This window comes from Pistacia vera, unplaced genomic scaffold (assembly GCF_008641045.1).
Source record: "Pistacia vera cultivar Batoury unplaced genomic scaffold, PisVer_v2 Contig188, whole genome shotgun sequence".
NCBI lineage: Eukaryota > Viridiplantae > Streptophyta > Magnoliopsida > Sapindales > Anacardiaceae > Pistacia > Pistacia vera.
Genome location: NW_022195981.1, coordinates 586,837 through 606,060, shown reverse-complemented (window position 1 = coordinate 606,060; position 19,224 = coordinate 586,837). Strand labels below are relative to the sequence as shown.

Here is a 19,224-nt window from a genome sequence, read left to right as displayed (position 1 = left end):
GTGGAGGTTCTTGGAGTTGTCATGTATGCCCATAAGACTTCGGGGAGATCGTCAGCCCAATTTCCCTTGGCTGCCCCAAGTTTGGCCTTTAGAGTGTGCTTGATGGTCTTGTTGACAACTTCAACTTGGCCATTTACTTGCGGTCTGGCGACTGAGGCTAATTTTTTATGAATGCCCAGCTCGTAGCAGAAGTGCTTGAACTCCTCGTTGTCGAATTGCTTTCCATTATCCGAAATGAGGGTGTGAGGAATTCCGTAGTGACACACTATGTTCTTGAAAATGAAGTCTTTCAGCTTTCTGGTCGTGATCGCGGCTAGCGGTTCAGCTTCCACCCATTTTATGAAGTAATCTACCACGACCATGGCATACTTAACTCCTCATTTTCTGACCGGCATGGGACCGATATGGTCGATCCCCCACATAGAAAATGGCCATGGGCTAGACATCGTTACCAGCTCGTGAGAGGGGGCTCACGGAATATTCGCGAACCGCTGACACTTATCACACCTCTTGACAAAATTGTGGGTATCTTCTTGGATTTGGGGCCAATAATACCCGTGGCGAACAATCTTGTTTGCGAGAGATCGTGCGGCGGTGTGATTACCGCATATCCCTTCATGGATTTCTCTCATGATATAATCTGTCTCTTCGCTGGTTACACATCGGAGGAGAGGGGCACTGAATCCCCTCCTGTACAGCTGATCCCCGATGAGTGTGTAGCGAACAGATCTTGTTCACAGGACCCGTGCCTCGACCTTGTCATCGGGCAAGATGCCATCCTTGAGATATCTGTAAATGGGCGTCATCCAGGAGTTTGATTGCGTTACACTCACGGCCTGTTCGGTTGAACTGATGCTCGGGGTCTCGATGAACCAAACAGGAATGCTATCAGGTGCCTCAGAGTCCAACGATGAGGCTATCTTTGCCAAGGCGTCCGCCACAGAGTTGCTACCCCTGGAGATCTGGGTGATCGTGAAATGCTTGAACTGCTCGAGCGTGGCCTTAGCGTTTTTTAGGTAACGGATCATGTTCTCTTCCTTGGCTTGGTATTCTCCTAGGATTTGGTTGACGACCAGCATAGAGTCGCTGTGGACACTGATTGCAGTTGCGCCCATTTCTCTGGCCAACCGTAATTCGGCGAGCAGAGCTTAGTACTCAGCCTCGTTGTTGGTCGCCTTGAATCCGAACCGCAGGATGCCATGAATGCGAGACCCTTCGGGACTCAAGAGGAGGAGACCTACTCCTGCCCTTTTTCTAGTTGATGATCCGTCGACATAGAGGTTCCAGGTCGATAGGTTCTGAATGGTCTCTTGGATCACTTCACTGGGCTGTTGGTCTGACTCATTTGGGAGATAGGAGAATTCTGAAATGAAGTCAGCAACAGCTTGCCCTTTGATGGTCGACCTGGGCTTGTACTTCAGGTCAAACTGACTTAATTCCATTGCCCATTTAAGCAGTTTACCCGAGGCTTCCGGCTTCTAGAGGACTTGCCTGAGGGGATAATTAGTCATTACATGGATCGTATGGGCGTGGAAGTAAGGTTGCAGCTTTCTGGAAGCGATCAGCAGAGCATAGGCTAATCGTTCCATTTCAGGATACCGTATCTCGGCATCCGACAAGCATTTGCTCGAGTAGTAGATAGGCCATTGGACTTTTTTCTCTTCTCGAACTAGGGCTGCACTAACCGCGGACTGTGAGACGGACAGGTACAGGGGCAAAATCTCTTGCGGGAGAGGCTTAAAGAGGAGAGGTGGCTTCCCAATGTGTTCTTTTATACTTTGGAACGCCTGTTCGCATTCGGGAGTCCATTCGAACTTCTTATTGGCCTTTAGAACATTGAAAAATGGCAAGCAACGATCTGTTAGCCTCGATATGAAGCGACTTAGTGCTGCTATTCGCCCATTTAGGCTCATGACCTGCTTTTTGTTGGTCGGGCTTTCCATATCGAGCAGAGCTTGAATCTTCTCGGGGTTTATTTCTATCCCTCGCTGATTAACCATGTACCCCAGGAACTTTCCTGATGATACCCCGAATGAACACTTGAGAGGATTCAGCTTCATTCCGTAGAACCGGAGGATGTCAAACATCTCAGCGAGATGTTCAATGTGTTCTAAGGTGACCTGGGATTTGACCAGCATGTCGTCCACATAGACCTCCATTGTTCTTTCGATCTGGTCGGAGAACATTCGGTTAACCAGCCGCTGGTAGGTTGCGCCAGCATTCTTGAGGCCGAAAGACATAACTTTGTAACAATACAGTCCCTGGTTTGTAATGAAGGATGTGTGCTCCTCGTCTGGGCCATACATAGGGATCTGATTGTATCCCGAGTATGCATCCATGAAACTGAGCAGCTCATGCCCTAAGGTGGCATCCACGAGCTGGTCGATTCTTGGCAGAGGGAAGTTGTCTTTCGGGCAGGCCTTGTTAAGGTCGCTAAAATCAATGCAGGTTCGCCACTTTCTGTTTGGCTTCTTTACCAGGACCGGGTTGGCAACGCACGTCAAGTAGAGTGCCTCTCGGATGGACCCATTTCGTAACAGGTTTTCCACCTCTGATTTTAATGCAGCATACCGCTTCGGATCCATTGCTCTTCTTTTTTTGACGAACTAGCTTGGCCTCGCTGTCGACATTTAACGCATGGCAAATAACGTCCGGGCTGATCCCAACCATATCTGCATGCGACCAGGCAAACACATCGACATTTTCCCTGAGGAAACCTGTCAGTTTGTTAGCGAGCTGAGGATTGAGATTTTTACCGACTCTTAACACCCTGTTCGGCTCTTTTTGGTCGACCATCACTTCAGTCAGGTCCTCAACTGGCCCACTGGTGGGGCAGTCTTGAATGCGAGGGTCTAGGTTGTCCTCGGTCAGGCCAGGTCGTGGGTCGATCCTGCTGATCGCCATGGCCTGGCGGGGTGCATTTCGCGGAATGCCTTTTCCTTTGTGCGCCATTTAGACTGCTTTTACATAGCAATCACGCGATGCGCGCTGAGACCCGCTGACTTCCCCGATCCCCGTCGGGGTGGGAAACTTCATCTTCAGATGGTAAATTGATGTGACCGCCTTGAACTGTCTTAGTAGAAGTCGCCCAAGGATCCTATTGAAGGTTGACAGGCAGTCTACCACTAAGAATTCAATCATCCTGGTCACTTCGTCAAAATCGCCCAGCGTGACTGGGAGTGAGATTGTTCCTTTGGGGAGTAGATGGTCTCTTGTGAATCCGTATAGCGGGAACGAGGCAGGCTTCAGGTCGGCCTCGTCCAGATTCATCATTTCGAAGGTGGATGCGAACAGGATGTTCACAGCACTCCCGTTATCCACCAGCATTCTCTGGGTGTTATAGCGCCCTATCAGGGGAGTGATTATAAGGGCGTCGTCGTGGGGATGGTGTAACCTGGCCGCATCCTGCTCGGAGAAGGAAATCTCTTCCTCCTGGCGAACCTTTTGTGGTCGCTGATCCGCACTCATCACTCTAATGGGGTCGTGATATGCTTCATGAGCATACCTTTCTTGGGCACCTCGTGAATTTCTAGCGAAGTGCAGTCCCCCGAAAATCAAGTTGAGACCGAGCACCCCTTTCTGATCGCGACGCTTCTTACTTGGCTCTTCCTGATCTTTCTCTTTCGGGGGAGCAGAGTCATCGATGTATTCCTTGAAGTGCCCCTTCTGGATAAGTTCTTCGATCGCTTGTTTCAGGGCTCGGCACTCGTCAGTATGGTGCCCATTGTCCCGATGATAGTGACAGTACTTTTTGTTATTTCTGGCTGTCACAGGGGTTTTCATGGGTTCGGGTTCTCTGAGCAGACTGGCCTCTTCGGATTTATCAAGAATGGCAGATAAGAGGCGTTCAGTAGAGTATATTGGGGTCTGTCGCGGTCGTGACGAGGAACGGGGGCATAGGACTTTTTGTGCTTGTAGCGGGATTTCTTCTCTTTTCGCTGATCGTTAATGTCTCCTTTGCGATCAACTCTTCTACTTTCTCCCCGACCAAACATACTACCCGAAGATCCGTGATTGCGACGTCGTAGTGCCGCCAATAAATTTTCTATGCGGAGATACTTTTCCGCGAGGTTATAGAATCTGGTGAGGGAAACATCGTCCTCAGCCTGTAATTCTTTCCACAGGTCGGTTTGCAGGCGAACTTCGACTATTATGAGTGTTCAGATTGACTCTTCGGGGGCGTGAGCCACCTTGTTGAGTTCCCTGTAGAAACGGTCGATATAAGATTGTAGGGACTCGTCCCTTTCTTGCCTTATGTTGCTGAGATAGCTCAAAGGCATCGAGAACTTCCGATTTGCTTGGAAATACCGTAGGAACGTCATGCTCATCTGAGGCCATGAACTGATCGTTCCCGCTGGGAGCGACCTTAACCACCGCTTGGCATGAGAAGTTAGAGTCACGGCCAAGCAACGACATTTTGCAAGATCCAAAACCTGGTGGAGCTCCATCAGGTCATTGAACTCATACAAATGATCCTGCGGGTCATGGTTCCCATCGAACGGCCGCATGTCGGACATTCTGAAACCTAGTGGGAATGGAGCAGCTAACACTTCGGGAGAGAAGGGGGATGCAAAGGCGACCTGGGTCTGCTCGTTTTGCTGCTCTCTCAGCCTGTCCAAAGCTTGCTGCAGCTCCTCAATTTGCGGTAACGGAGCCAGTTGGGGATTGCTTTCACCCATGCGAGTCCGACCCTTGCGATTACGGTTCAGGAGAGTCCGGAGGTCGGACTCCTTTTCGCCTCGGCCAGCATTTTCGGCCGCTCTCGACACATGCTGGCTAGAGGCGTGTGAAGGCGATGGATGGTGCGGGGTATTTTCACGACCCTCGCGGTGGTACGAACTGCCCCGCGAGGTGTAAAAACCATCCTCACGATAGCAATCAGGATCGTTCTGCTGGCGGTGATAAGAATCGCCCCGCCTAGCACTTTTGTTTGGGTTCACCTGCGACGTGGCATGGGACAGCTCGGGATTTATTTTTTTGCCAAGTCTCAGCTTTGCCGGCACCCTGCTCGGGGCACGGTTTGTGTTCGCTAGCCCTTTGGAGCCTATAGGCTTGCTTTTTGCCACTTGTTTATCCTTACGTCTACGCACTGCAGTGCTCGCAGCACGGGCTATTTCCCTTTGCCGCGCTTTCGCGTGACCTGCAGGCGTTTTTGGCGGTTGCACCGCCCCAACTATTCTAGATGGCACGCCTTGGTCCAGACGGTCCAACCTTTGGTTGACCGTCTAGAGAGTATTGTCGAACCTCTCCAGGTAGCTTCTGATGGTGGGGTCAAGCTGCGAAGCTGCTGGGATATCCACCGCAGCAATTTGTGGGGCTGGAAGTATTCTGGAAGAGGTATCCCCTTGGGTCAGGGGAACTCCCTCAGCGCACTGGTTGGCTTGTTCAGGTTCAGATTGGCAGGCCATTTGTTGCTGTAGGACCAGTAGGTTAGAGATTCTCCTGATGAAGGATGAACACTAAATCTGGTCTCTCCTTCTAGTGCCAAACTGTTGATGCGTGATTTTTGGCACCACACATGCGTAACGTTGATTGGTCAAGAGATACACATGATTATGGATAGAATGTATAGTAAATGCAATGAGAGCTTTCTGAAGTGGTTCGGATGCTAAGGTAGCAAGTCCTACGTCCACTGATTTGTATTAATATAGTGGGTCAGGTCGCAACAGCGGACTGACTTACAAATGATTGGAGGAAATTAAATACAAAGTTATAAGAGAGAGAGAAAAATCTAATTCAGAGTGTAAAATAGCCGAATCCCCTTAATGAAGGGGTCTTCCTCTTTTTATAGTGAGATGAGTGCAAGTAATCATCATTAAATCCATGGGTTGATGTGAATGTCAGGATTAAAACCGGCTTTACATCACATTGCCCACCTTCTAAACTGATTTCACGCGATTTGGAGTAGGGAAATGGACACGTGGGAGTTCCATATCATTTGGCAGGCCTGACGTGTGCTTACCGTTCTGACGGGAGCAGGTCACACCCCATCACGTGATTTTTCATGTCAACCCTTGATTTCCTAGGCGTAACAAGTAATTACAATAATATTAATAATAAAAAAGGAGACTTTGTAGGGAGAGTACAAATGAAACTGACCAGTTTTCCCAGATGCTTTTGAAGATAATTAATCGTTTTTAAGCTGTTAGCTTTCTCTCTCGGTTATAGCTTAGCTTCTTCTTTCTCTCTCTTTCTCTTTGTGCGTGCTTGAGTGTCTTCGTTTAAGTTTCTGTGAAACTTCTCTCCTTCCTCTGTTCTTAGTCTTTGTTTATTGATTATGGCCTTTTGATACACTTGGGGTTGGGGAGGCCTCGTGGCTTTGACTAGGGGTGTTCAAAAGCGGTTAACCGAACCGGTTAACCGCTTTTTTGAACCGAACCAGTTTTTCGGTTCGGGAAAATTCTCGAACCGAAACTGAACCGGTTTAGAGGAAAAACCGGTTTTTCGGTTAACTGAAAAACCTGTTAATTGCTTTTTTTAAAGCGGTTAACCGGTTTTGAACCGGTTTTCCCTTTTTTTTATAAAACTTATTTTTTTTATTTTTTCCTAAATTAAATTGTAAATATAAATAATACATATCCAAATAAAAATTAGACATTCATATATATCCATTGACCACTACTAACGATACATTAAAAATATTATTATTTTTTATTTAATATATAATATATAATATTATTATTTTTTATTTAATATATAATTTTTATTTTTATTTTTATTTAATATATATATATATTTTGTAAAACCGGTTCAAAAAACCGGTTTCGGTTAACCGCTTTTTATTTTTTCCCAAACCGTTAACCGAATCGAAAATTCGATTTTTTGAATTTTTCAAACCGTAACCGAACCGTTTTTTTGGTTAACCGGTTTTTCGGTTCGGTTATCGGTTCGGTTCAGTTTTTGCATTTTTTTGAACACCCCTAGCTTTGACCATTTTCCTCTACGCGCATAAATACAAAGAAAGTCACCATTTACCGTGATAACTTTTTCTTGATTTCTACATGGGTGTTGACTGAGATTTTGATTCTGGTACTATTTTATAGGGGAGAATACACTCTGTAATTAGACGTTAATAAATAATAACTCCACAAATGATCCCATAATATCAATTAGTAATACTACACTTACAAAAAAATTTTACAAAGATCACTTACAAATAAATTTTACAAAGATCTCTGTATAAAATAATGTGATAAAATATAAATAAAAAAATAAATTTAATAAGTTTGACTTTTTGTTTCACTCTTCCATTCCTTTTTTTCCATCTCACTTTGTGCGAAAATCTTTATAAGATTTATTTGTAAGTGTAATATTACTTTGCATAAAGTACAATGACTTTGTAACCAATAGAATCAGTACAATGACTTTCTAACCAATAGAATCAGGATGTTAAAGAATAATACATCCTCCTTATTCTATTTCCTTTAACAACTTTTGTTCATTGATAATTTATAATTAAATTATACTATACCTGTATACCAACCATTGCTAAACATATTATACTCAATAGTTTAAGGGGTTAGATATATGACGTTAACTTAGTAATCACATTTTTTTAAATGTATAGGATTTATTCGAGGTGTCTGAGCCAGCAATCCATCACTATCGCGGCCCCAGGTAAATCATGGGATCCAACGGTAAAGGTAAACCAAAGAGGTTATGCATACTACCCACGCGTGAGTTTTTAAAAGTTTAATTAAAACATGTTAGGCAATGCCGTATTATGCTAGACTTAGTAGTTTAGTGCATTCCAATTATTTTTAATATTAAGTCAAATAATGTGATTTTATGACTAAATTTGTCCTTTAAATAAATACTTTACATTTTTAGAAATTAAGATTAGTAAAGATGAATCTGAATAAACTATCTCTGGATGACTGAGTCATTCAATAGGGACACATTAGTGAGTTTAAGTCCTTCTTCAGTTGTTAATAGGGATAATCATTGGAGCTTTTATAAGACTAATAGTTCTAAGGTTTCAAGGAATTAGTTAAGGTGTACGAAAGCTAACCCGACACCTCCGATCATTAAAAAAAAAAAAAAAAAAAAAAAAAAAAGAAGGAATATGAATAGTTGATATTTTAAATATGGACTTTGTTTGGTTGATCATGACTTGCTCATGTGAGTTGCCATTGGCCACACTTCTAGTTGCATCCACTTTCATATTGTAGTCTCAATTATCTCCCCCAGTTTCTGCCAAATGCAACATAAATGACTGAGTTAGGCTGTTGTTGATCAAGCCATTCCAAGCATGCTGTGTCTTCTTGCCAGAAGTATCCTGTTGAATTTCCTTGTCGGTTACTCGCCAAAAGAGGTCCTATTGGAAGCATATTTGGAACCAAGTTGAATGCTCCAGGTTCAAAGCCATAGGTTGAGTTGCCAATAAGGGTATCTGCAACTTTCACAGCTTCTTTGGTCTTCCATAAATAGTCAAAGAGTATCTTTTGGGCTACACCGCCACCAATGTTTGCCCAAATAAAGTTTGTACTGTTGATTTCAGGCATGTTGGGTGCAAACTGAATCATTTGTTTCTTGAACGGAGTCCCTGGAAACAAATTGTACACAACAAAGACGGTGATTCAGTGACTTTTAACTTGCAAAAAGTTTACAGAGGAAGATGGAAAAGGGTAAAAACGAGTTAGAGCGTGTTACCATTACTGTCAATGATTCCATCATCAATCATCTTTGGAATATTGTAAAAGAAAGCCAGAGTAGCGACTGATGCGGGCCAAAAGGCAGCCTTCTTAATTTTCATCTTCTCTGCAACTTCAAGAGCAAATCCAACACTCCCATCAACAATCACAAAAACAAGCTTATCTTCTTCCACTCTGTTGATCTCTTCAATGAACTCCTCCAGCTTCCCCGGCATCACCTTCGGCATTGCTGCACATAGCTTCCCTATATCATTTCTATCCTCCCCGGCTTCCATTCCATCTGGAATCGACACCAGACGGATTCCATCCCCAATAGAATTTTCCGGTAATGCGTTGATGACCCGGTTGTGAGTATGATCTGTGTTGACAAATGTGACTCTGAAGCCATGCTTAACTAAGCATAATGAAAGCTCCAGTAAAGGAATTACATGGCTTTGTGCAGGAAAAGGAATAACTAGAATATGTGGAGGACTCATTTTAGTTTTCAGTTTCCTGTATGTTCCTATGGACATCTAAAACTCACCAAGTTATGTTATGTTAATTGTATGTTCCCAGCTTATATAATTCAAAATCCTAGCATCTAAAACTCACCAAGTTATGTTAATTGGATGTGTATATGGAGGATTTTCAAAATTTGAGCGACCCAGAGATCGAGATTATTTCTATGGAAGTGGAAGACTTTGAATGCTGACTTCTACAAGTGGAGTAATGGACTGAGTTTTCTATGCTAGTCTGCTAGCTAATGTCTTACCTGTATGTAAATCAGTAGTGGTCACTAGTTGAGATAAAGGCCCTGGAATTTAAGTGGTCGACATAAGTTCAAATAGACCCTGGCATAAAAAGTAGTGATCTCTGTACTAGAACCTCAGCTAATAGTGACGAACCTACAACTGGAAGCACTCTTCATTTGTATGTTTGAAAGAACGGTCAATTAGTGAAAGAAGAAATTAATTAGCGTTTATTGGAGTAATCAAACAAAAATAGAATATACATTCCACTATCAACTTGTGTGGGATCATCAAAAAGCAGATGGTGATTGATGTTTGTCAAAGATAAAGGCCAATATATATCTCGAGGGGGTGACCTAAAGATAAAGATCAAAGGGAACCTTTTTTTTTTCCATTGTCAGTTTGTTGGAATACGGTGAGACTTGAGAGGGAGACTAAACGAGTATTAAAGTGATTAATACCTTACTTCCATTAATTGGTTGATCATTGAAAGATCGAACCATTTATTATCCACTATTATTTTGGATAAAATGAAGAGTTATGGAAGAATCATTTTACAGGAAATAGTTGAGAAATACCCCCAAGGCTATCATTTGACCCTCACTTCTATTGTGTATGACCTTTTGCTGATCCTGATCATCAAACCTCTTGCGTTTATACAGGATATATAGTCAATAAACACAAAATCATTATGTACTTTAATTTAATTTTAATAATTATTGTGTACTATCATAAATATTCTCGTAAGTTCTTAATTTTTATTATGAAGAGGTCAGTGGTAATTTTATTAATCTTAGGCATGAATTGAAACTGGATTGTGGAGAACCGCTACTTGACACAACATATCTTATACCAAGTGTTAAAGTCATTAACAACACTGTTGTCTATATCAGTTTCAACGCTATACCTACCATTGAAAAAGAGAGATACCTTGTTTATAATTGAATCTAGAACTAGAAGGAGGCCCAACAACATCAGAATTGATCATCCATCGCCCAAATGGATGATCAATTCTGATGTTGTTGGGCCTATTTTAGACCATATTTATTATCCTTAAATATATTTTGTTAGTTATCTAATTTAATTTAATTATATGTTTATTTTTGTTTTTGGTGAATAAATTTGGAAGCATGGAGAAAAGTCATTTAATTCAAGTCTTTAATATCCAAGGAGAGATTAAAGCCCAAAGAGCAGAAGAACAAAGGAATAAAATAAAGGGGGTAATAGTAATTTTACTTAGCTTTATAAGCGACCACAGCGTGAAAGTAAGTTTAATTAATGGTGTGGGCCGTAGGGCTGGAAAAAAAAAAAAAAAAAACCAAACCGAAGGCTAAACCGAAAAATCGAATTTTTCCACCCTTAGTGTGGCCCAAGTTGTTATATGGATGGAATATGGAATTGCTTCCTAAGCCTTTTTTTTTTTTTTTTTTCCCGGGGTTATTGGGGTCGGCTTACGGATATCTCAATTAATTTTTTGAGACTTTGGAATTATTGACCAGGTAAGAGTTGTAGTAGCTATCCCTATTAGCAACTGATGAGAGACTCAAACTCAAGACCTCTTATGTAATACACTCAAAAGTCTCTATCAAATCACTCGACTATCTAAAGGTAGTTTACTAAGCTAAATTTACTTAGAAGCCAAGTTTTATAAAGGAAAAGACTCAAGAATAAAAAATTAGCTGCCAAAATATCTGAAGCAAGATGTATGACATAGTCTGTTCAACATTTTGAGTTTAATTCAATGCGGATGATTACTAGTTATCTTCTTTTTGCAATTTAGCATTTTGTGTTTACGCCTTCTGTTCGAGCATGTATACTTATCTTATCTCCGTCCCTTCCATAAAAGTCGTGATATCAGGAGTCCATAAAAGGTGTCATCTTATGCCGAGATTTTCTTATTAATGTTTCGAGTCTTTCAACTTATCTTCTAGAAACCTTGAATGTTTCTAAGCTGGATTATACATGTATTTTTCCTTTCAATCAATAATTGTTGGACTAAACAACCACTAGATGACTTGAAGATAAAAGAGCAAATAATGATTTAACATGGTCTTCCAAACTCGAGTCTTCTTGATGGTCAAAAAGCAAGAGGAGGATCTAACACAGTCTTTCGAGTTTGAGTCCCTACGATTGTAAATAGGGGTGGCCACTAGAGCTTTGTTTATCTCGTTAACAGTTTTATGTCTCGAGAGATTAGTTGAGGTGTACACAAGTTAGCCCAAACAGTAAAAAAAAAAAAAAAAAAAAAAAAAAAAAAAAAAAAAAAAAAAAAAATTATTGTACTAGTTTACTTGGGAAAAATCAAATGTTGCTCAAGCTTTAAAACAAGTGTGTAAAATTGCCCTTATGTGAAAAATCAAATCAGTTGATATTGTTATTAAGATAAGTTTTCAATTAATATGTGGAAACGGGTAATGTATGACTCTGTTTTAAAAACCGAACCGGACCGATTGGGACCAGACAACTTCTCTAGTCCGGTTCAGGTCTTAGGGGGGTTTTATAATATTTCAAACTTATAAAGGTTAATTTGTAATTCTATAGGGGTGTTTGGGAGATATGTCAAAATTTTAGGGATTAATTAATAATTTTTTTTGGAGCATTTTTTAAATAAATAAAAATTTTAGGGACTAATTAAACTTTTTAGGAGAATTTTTGTAATATATTAAAATTTAAGCGATTTATATATAATTTTTTAAAAAATAAAAATATTACTGATGTCATTGATTTAATCCGATTGGATTGGTTGACCCTTGTCCAGGTTTTAAAACAATGATGTATGGCTGACTATGCTTGCTCAATTCCCCATTCCATCATTCAATTCAAAGCAATGTACCTGCCTTTTGCCAATAAAAGGCAGGTACATTGCTTTTAAAATTCAACCANCCCAACCATTTTCACATGCATCATCTCCTTTCCCTCATCATCTAATATAGTGCAGGTTTTATTTTCAAAATGCAGAATGTAATTTCTTTCAAGCAATTGTCCTATACTAAGCAGATTTTGGTTGATTTCAGGAACAAATAACACATTGTAAATGATCTTTGTACCTGTTATGGTCTGCACAACCACATCTCCTCTGCCTTTAACTTTCACAAGTTCACCATTTCCCACCTTTACACTTGACTGGTATGCTTGATCCAACTACACAAAATTCTTCAGATCAAGCGTCATGTGGTTTGTACATCCACTATCAATCAGCCAAGTTCCAGCATTGAACTGAACAACATAGCAGGATGCCACAAAAAGCTGCTCAGATTCAGAATTCTATTGCAAATCTTTAGCAGTCTGTGCTTGCTGTGCAGGTTGCTGTTGTTTGTTTTTGCAGACCTTTTCAATGTGGCCTAGCTGCTTGCATGCATTGCATTGAACATTTGGTCTGAACCAGCACTTGTACTCAGCATGGTTCTTCTGCTTGCAGTGGGAACATGGTGCAAAAACCTTGAAACCTGCTGGTTTGTTCCACTGCTTGTTTGCTCTCTCCTTTCCTCTTTTCTCTCCTCCAAACTTCTTGTTTTCTCCCTGAGTTGGCTTGATTTTCTGCTGGACAAACAATACAGCTTCACTACTATCTTCTTGCCTCAATTTTATTCTTTGCTCTTGGGCTTGAAGAGCATGAACAAGTTCGGTTAAGGTGATTTGAGACAAGTCTTTGGAATCCTCCAAAGAAGAAATCTTTGATTCAAACCTCGGGTAGGCTTACTAACACCTTTTCAACAATTCTTTTATCACTTATCTCTTCCCCTAACAACCTTATCTTGTTAACCACATTCATTAATCTATCTACATACTCTTTAACAACTTCAGCCTCTTGCATTTTCAATGTCTCAAACTCTCTCCTTAGGTTCAAGACTTGCATGTTTCTAGTTTGGGTGCTTCCTCCAAATTCTTCCTTAAGCTTGTCCCAAGCTTCCTTTGCTGTCTCACAAGCCATTATCCTTGTGAAAACTTGATCGGTGACTGCAGCATGTAAATGGGACAAGGCTCTTGAAGCTTTTGCAGTCTCCTCTTCATGGAGTCTTATCTGGTTCAGGGTTGAGTTTGGTCCCAACTGTGGTGGCTGTTTCTCTTCATCTACATACTGCCATAAACTCTGACCTCTCAAGTATGCCTTCATCTTAACAACCCACATATGGTACTGTTCCCCATTGAAGGTTGGAGGCAAGAGTGAGGCTGAACTTGTTGCCATGAAGTCTATCTTCGGTGAGATAAGGACTGACAGAGAGTGTGCAAAGATGGAGGTTTTGCAGGCTCCTTAAGATCAAGATGGAGCTCTGATACCACTTGTTGGTTTTATGAGCATGAATGTGGTCTTACGGGAGAGAAAAGGGTGATAAACAAGAAGGGAAAAGAGCTGAAATATTGCATTACATTAAACTGAAAAATTACAGCAAACATATATACATGACAGACACTATTGCATCTAACCATAAAACATATTTTAGTCCAAAATGGCATCCTAACCACACAAACTTAGCAACTCTAATTACATCACATTAATTTGATACAAAGTTGACAACCTAAATACATGCTGAACTCACCAAAATACATCACTTCAACATGCCTACAGAACAGCTACGTGAACTGCTCCAGACCAGATTTTCAAACTTCAGCCTTTTACTTTTGCCGCCAGAACAGCTCCAGTTTAATCCAAAATAACGCTTCAAGCAAAATATCACTTCTTTGAACAAGCTTCATCCCCTTTAATATCCTCACCCTATATTTATCCCCCTCTCTTTCCTGTATCTATCTCTATCTCTATCTCTATCTCCTAGTTATAGCTATCCCTCTAATTCTACATGTATAAATACTCCCTTAATATATTATTGTTTGAAATAATTCATATTCTTTTGTTAATGGGAACATCTCTAAGGTTGGATGGCTAAAGAGCCTGTGGATAACAATGGGAACTTTTTTCAGAGATCGATCATGTTNGCTTAACTTGTAAAAGACTTGCAACATGATTTTCGAGCTTACTCAGCATTCCATTTAGGTTTAATAATGGTGAGCTGTCCAAGTTGTTTTTGCTCCGCTATAAGCTTGATATAAGAGAATGCCTTCTTTAGTAAAAGAATTTCAAACTTCATAATTATTTAATTTATCTTAAAATTGAATATTTTAATTAATTTTCCTCAATAATAGTGCTGGTACAGTATTTGAAAGTGTTCAGTTAATAAAAATTTCCCTCAATTTGAAGTTTATTCCACCTGGCATTAGACCATTTTGACAAACGTCTTCTAGTCATGAAAAATTTTCATTCATTTTCTCACCTTCCAAACACTGATGAGAAAATTTCTTCCGTTTTTAAGAACTCTGCAAATTTTGCAATCTGATAAATTCGTTTTTATAACTCTTCCACAAATTAACATAACTATTCTCATTCCTCTTTCTATAAAACTGAATTATGACAATTATCGATATTGTAGTTCTCTTGTTCTCTCTACAACTCGCAACCATGAACTTGAGTCTTTCTTACTTGGTTTAATGGAATGTCCAGATCCATTTGTGATAGTGAAGATCTCGAAGTCAGAAAAAGTATTAGATGATTCTATCAAAAACCTAATCCTGACTATGTCAATTGGAACAAAACAAAGAATAGCTATATTTCTAGATGTTCAGCTGGCTATTGGCTTTTATCTCAGAGCTAAAGTATAGCTATATTTCTCGATGTCAGACTTCGTGTGAAATTTGGATTACTCTACGACAATTTCATCAGAATAGTTGTAAAGTCAATACACGTCATTTTAAACATCAATTACAAGCTATGAAGAAAAGATCATTGTCAATTAGTGAATTTTTATTTCTAAACATCAATTACAAGCTATGAAGAAAGGATCATTGTCAATTAGTGAACTTTTATTTCTGATGATAAACTATTAGATTTTATCTTAGATGGATTAGATTTTGAATATGTTATTATGAATCTAACATCTCGAATGGTGTCAATTTCTTTACTGTTGATTTTGCATTCTGGAAATTCGGTACAATTTGCTGCTGTATCCCATTATCTCAAATACACTCTCCTCAGCTCATCTAATTGCTGCGAATAAGTTTGGATTATCGTCTTATTTATATCCGTGATTTGGTTATATGCTTTGTAACGTGCTAGGCTTCTTAGTTATTCCAGCTCATTCAAGGATTCTTTAAAGTTTCTGACAAATATTTGGCAACTTTCTCTGGTGAAGATGCTTATACCATGGGTGAAGCCAAGGAGGAAGCTGTGCGCACAATTATAGAATTTGTAAAGGCACCTGACATGTTTCAGGTAAATATGAAGGGCTCACTGAATTCCTAAGATGAGTGGCCTGATAATTTCTTCACAATATAAACTGCATTAAATTAAACTTTTCATGATCATGGACTAAATGTAGTTAGCAATTTGAGCATTTTGCATCCAACTGATCCTGTAATTTGTTCATTTTGAGGGCATCTATTTGTTCTTGCAATTTGCATGAATATATGCAGTTTCTTCATTTATTGTTTGCCTTTGCTATGTAACTAATCTTTCTGTTGTATTGCATTGCTATTTATTAGACATGCCTGCATAGGCCATTAGAGAAGGATGCTAAATATGCATTGGTATACAGCTTCTGAAGATCTTTCTGACGCAGAGACTGGATATCTATTTGGAATTTCAAACTGCAATTCTACTTTACTGAAAAGCTATGGTAATAATTTCTTTGTTGTCCTGTCATTTTCTATAATTGGATATTAATGAGCTACAGTGTCTCCAAAATTAAATAAAAAATAGTATGCTCTTCATGGTGTAGGTCTTGTTCGTGAAGACTGTATAAACAAGATGTTTGATGTCATTGGTGGATCTTGTTCTAGTGGATCTGGCCAAATTCGTTATGCCCTTATCAGGGATACCCTAAGGTAATCTTGCTTGCCTTTGTTTCTATGGATTTGCTGTAGTTTCTTTGTTGCTTATATTTGGCATGTTTTTTATTGCAGATCAGTGAAGATGAGGTGGAATGTGGGTGGTTAAGGCAATAACTGCCAAATTGATGGACTGCAAAATGGACCAATGAATCAAGTTGTGATTGTGAGGTAAATTGTCCTGTTCTGTATCCCCTCTCTCACTCTACACAAATATACATGCATACATACCATTGATTCATTTTAATTTGCAACTACTAATTTCAGTAATATCCAGCAATTACTACAGCTAATATCCTTTGTTTTGGTTGTAACTTTCATTTGATCTGCAGCCGCTGTACTGAGCGTGTCTTTTCACAGCACCAGTGGCAAACTCTTAGAACAAAGCTTGCAACTTGGAGGGTAAGAATCCCCACCAGTAATGCTAATGTTTTAACCTTTTTTCGTTCAGTTTCTGCGTACCCTCTATGTTTCTATTGTTGAGAGAAAAAATGATAATTTATAAATATGTTGCCTCATATTTTGGACTTGAATTTTAAATGTTTGAAATAGAAATTTGACTTGTCATTTACTTTTATATTAATTCAAAGCTGTCATGTTGACAACTAATGTTGTATTTCACTGGACTTATTTTACCAAGTTGGTTTTCTTTCCTGAGTCAGTATTCAATAGAATTGATAGGAAAATCTCTAAAATGTTTCTATATTTTTATGTGGGGTCCCCTCTTAGGCCTCTGGTCATCTCTCTGATCACAAGTACTTAGCTTGCAGGTCTTGTTTCGAGAGATGGGAAAGGCGAAGAAACCCACTTGCAGGTGAGGATATCCAGATGAGTGGGACCCGGTTGGCGGGACCAAGGCCCAAAGGGACCCCACATTTATGTTTTATTTCACTAAGTGGTTGTTTTAATTTTTATTTTCAAAAATTAAGTTGTTTCCTTCTTTTGTTGTCGTTTCCAGGGTAATATTGCAAACGTAATCAGCACTATTCAACGAACAAGGTACCTGAAGAAGCGTCACAAGGAGTGCAAGGTTTAATGACTCGCTAGGCTGCTTTTTTATGTCGGATTTTTGATGGCCCCTGTTATTTAGAGTTAGGTCAGACTATCATGTGCGGCTGAAGTATCATACTGAAATTTATATTATTGAACATTATTTGTGTATTGGAAATTTTTGACAGAATGAGTCAATCATATTTTGTTTATCATGCCTACCTTCTGGTTATGTTGTTTAAACTGCAGAACCTGATATGGGTCCAAATTTTCATCTCTTTTTTGGCTCCATTTGCGTACTTTTATAATCTTCTGTTCTGTTATTATTTAATGAAACAAGAGGCTCGAGCTTGTTCAAAATCATCATTCAACTATTCAAGGCCATGAGAAGATATTCACCTTAACTTAACACGATAGTCATCAAACAGTTTTACATCAATTGCACATGTCCATTCAGGTTCTGATAAGCAATTTGATTGGGTTTTATGGGTTTGTGTTTAGGCTGAATGGTTAGAAATAAAAAAAAGAAATCATTCCAAAGTGTACCTTCAATCTTCAACATGGCGATTAAACATGATTACCACCAAAAGCCGTCATAATAAGAAAGCGCAAGAAACACCGGAACAGGGAACCACCAAACAAAACCACCGAATATTGCTCATAATGATGTTTTACGTGAGTGAACAAAACTCAAGTTAGCTTTGTTGGTTTTATGAGCATGAATTGGTCTTACGAGAGAAAAGGGTGATAAACAAGAAGGGAAAGAGAGCTGAAATATTGCATTACATTAAACTGAAAATTACAGCAGACATATATACATGACAGACACTATTGCACCTAACCATAAAACATATTTTAGTCCAAAATGGCATCCTACCACACAAACTAGCAACTCTGATATACATCACGTTAATTTGATACAAAGTTGACAACCTAAATACATGCTGAACTCACCAAAATACATCACTTCAGCATGCCTACAGAACAACTACGTGAACTGCTCCAGACCAGATTTTCAAACTTCAGCCTTTTACTTTTGCGCGCCAGAACAGCTCCAGTTTAATCCAAATAACGCTTCAAGCAAATATCACTTCTTTGAACACTCTTCCTTGATATTTTTGCTTGAGACACCAAGTTTCCGCTTCATGTCTTCAAACTTGGACCTACATAGGGACTGTAAATATGTCAGCCAATTGCATTTCCCCTCTGCAGTATGTCAATCTGTTTCTTCGATGGCTCACCTCTCTCACTGCATGAAACTTATTTTTATGTGCTTAGTTCGACCGTGCATGACTGGATTTTTAGCCATAGCAACAGCCGATTGATTATCACAGAAAATTTCAGTAGGCTCAACCGTTTTTACCTCCATATCAGCTAGCAAATTTCTCAACCAAATAGCTTGATTACTGCAGTTGCAGTTATATATATTCAGCCTCTGTAGTGGATTGTGCCACTATTTCTTGCTCTTGAAGACCAACAAATGCAACCATAATTCAGTAGGATACATACCTTGATGTGCTTCACATATCATCACAGGAACCTCCCCAATCACTGCTGCATACCCTATCAGTTTGAAATTTTCAAGATTCCTTGAACCAGATTCCATGATCTACAGTCCTCTAATGATCATCGCACCCTCTTGGCTGCTCTAAGATGCTCCTCACTTGGTTTGCTCATGAATCTTGATAGGAGACTAATTGAAAACATCAGCTCAGGCCTTGTTGCAGTCAAGTACAATAAGCTCCCAATCATTCTCCTATACCTGTCTCATCTACCGGGGCTGCCTATCATCTTTGCATAGCCTTTGATTTTCACCAAAGGTGTGGCAATTGACTTGCATTCATCCATTCCAAATTTCTTAAGCATCTCATTTGCATATCTCCTTTGACAAATGAAAATGCCATCTTGAGATTGATGATTTCCATTCCAAGGAAGTAAGCCATCATTCCCAATCATTCATCTCAACTCTTTGTGCA

At 39.7% G+C, this 19,224-nt stretch overlaps 2 protein-coding genes and 1 pseudogene across 2 annotated transcripts; 1 reads left to right on the top strand and 2 right to left on the bottom strand.

The window, feature by feature from the left end:
• Positions 1-8,177: 8,177 nt before the first annotated feature.
• LOC116126980 (UDP-glycosyltransferase 83A1-like) lies at positions 8,178-9,283 on the bottom strand. Its single transcript, XM_031412646.1, has 2 exons — positions 8,653-9,283; positions 8,178-8,545 (listed from the first exon to the last, which is right to left on the bottom strand). Exons 1-2 carry the CDS (start codon positions 9,164-9,166, stop codon positions 8,178-8,180), a joined length of 882 nt encoding a protein of 293 aa, XP_031268506.1. The 5' UTR covers positions 9,167-9,283.
• Positions 9,284-12,646: 3,363 nt separating this feature from the next.
• LOC116126979 lies at positions 12,647-13,568 on the bottom strand. The gene is made up of 2 exons (XM_031412645.1): positions 13,068-13,568; positions 12,647-12,919 (listed from the first exon to the last, which is right to left on the bottom strand). The coding sequence occupies exons 1-2, from the start codon at positions 13,566-13,568 to the stop codon at positions 12,647-12,649; spliced, it is 774 nt and encodes a 257-aa protein (XP_031268505.1).
• Positions 13,569-13,674: 106 nt separating this feature from the next.
• Positions 13,675-17,349, top strand: LOC116126932 (annotated as a pseudogene).
• The last annotated feature ends 1,875 nt before the right edge of the window (positions 17,350-19,224 follow it).

What these genes read in the sequence shown, in the direction of transcription:
- LOC116126979 (XM_031412645.1), bottom strand. Translation starts at nt 13,568, where the DNA reads ATGGCAACAAGTTCAGCCTCACTCTTGCCTCCAACCTTCAATGGGGAA. An exon ending in TGTTAGTAAGCCTACCCGAG is followed by an intron (nt 12,920 to 13,067) that starts GTTTGAATCAAA and finishes TTTGTCCAGCAG; the next exon opens with AAAATCAAGCCAACTCAGGG.
- LOC116126980 (XM_031412646.1), bottom strand. Translation starts at nt 9,166, where the DNA reads ATGTCCATAGGAACATACAGGAAACTGAAAACTAAAATGAGTCCTCCA. An exon ending in TGGAATCATTGACAGTAATG is followed by an intron (nt 8,546 to 8,652) that starts GTAACACGCTCT and finishes ATTTGTTTCCAG; the next exon opens with GGACTCCGTTCAAGAAACAA.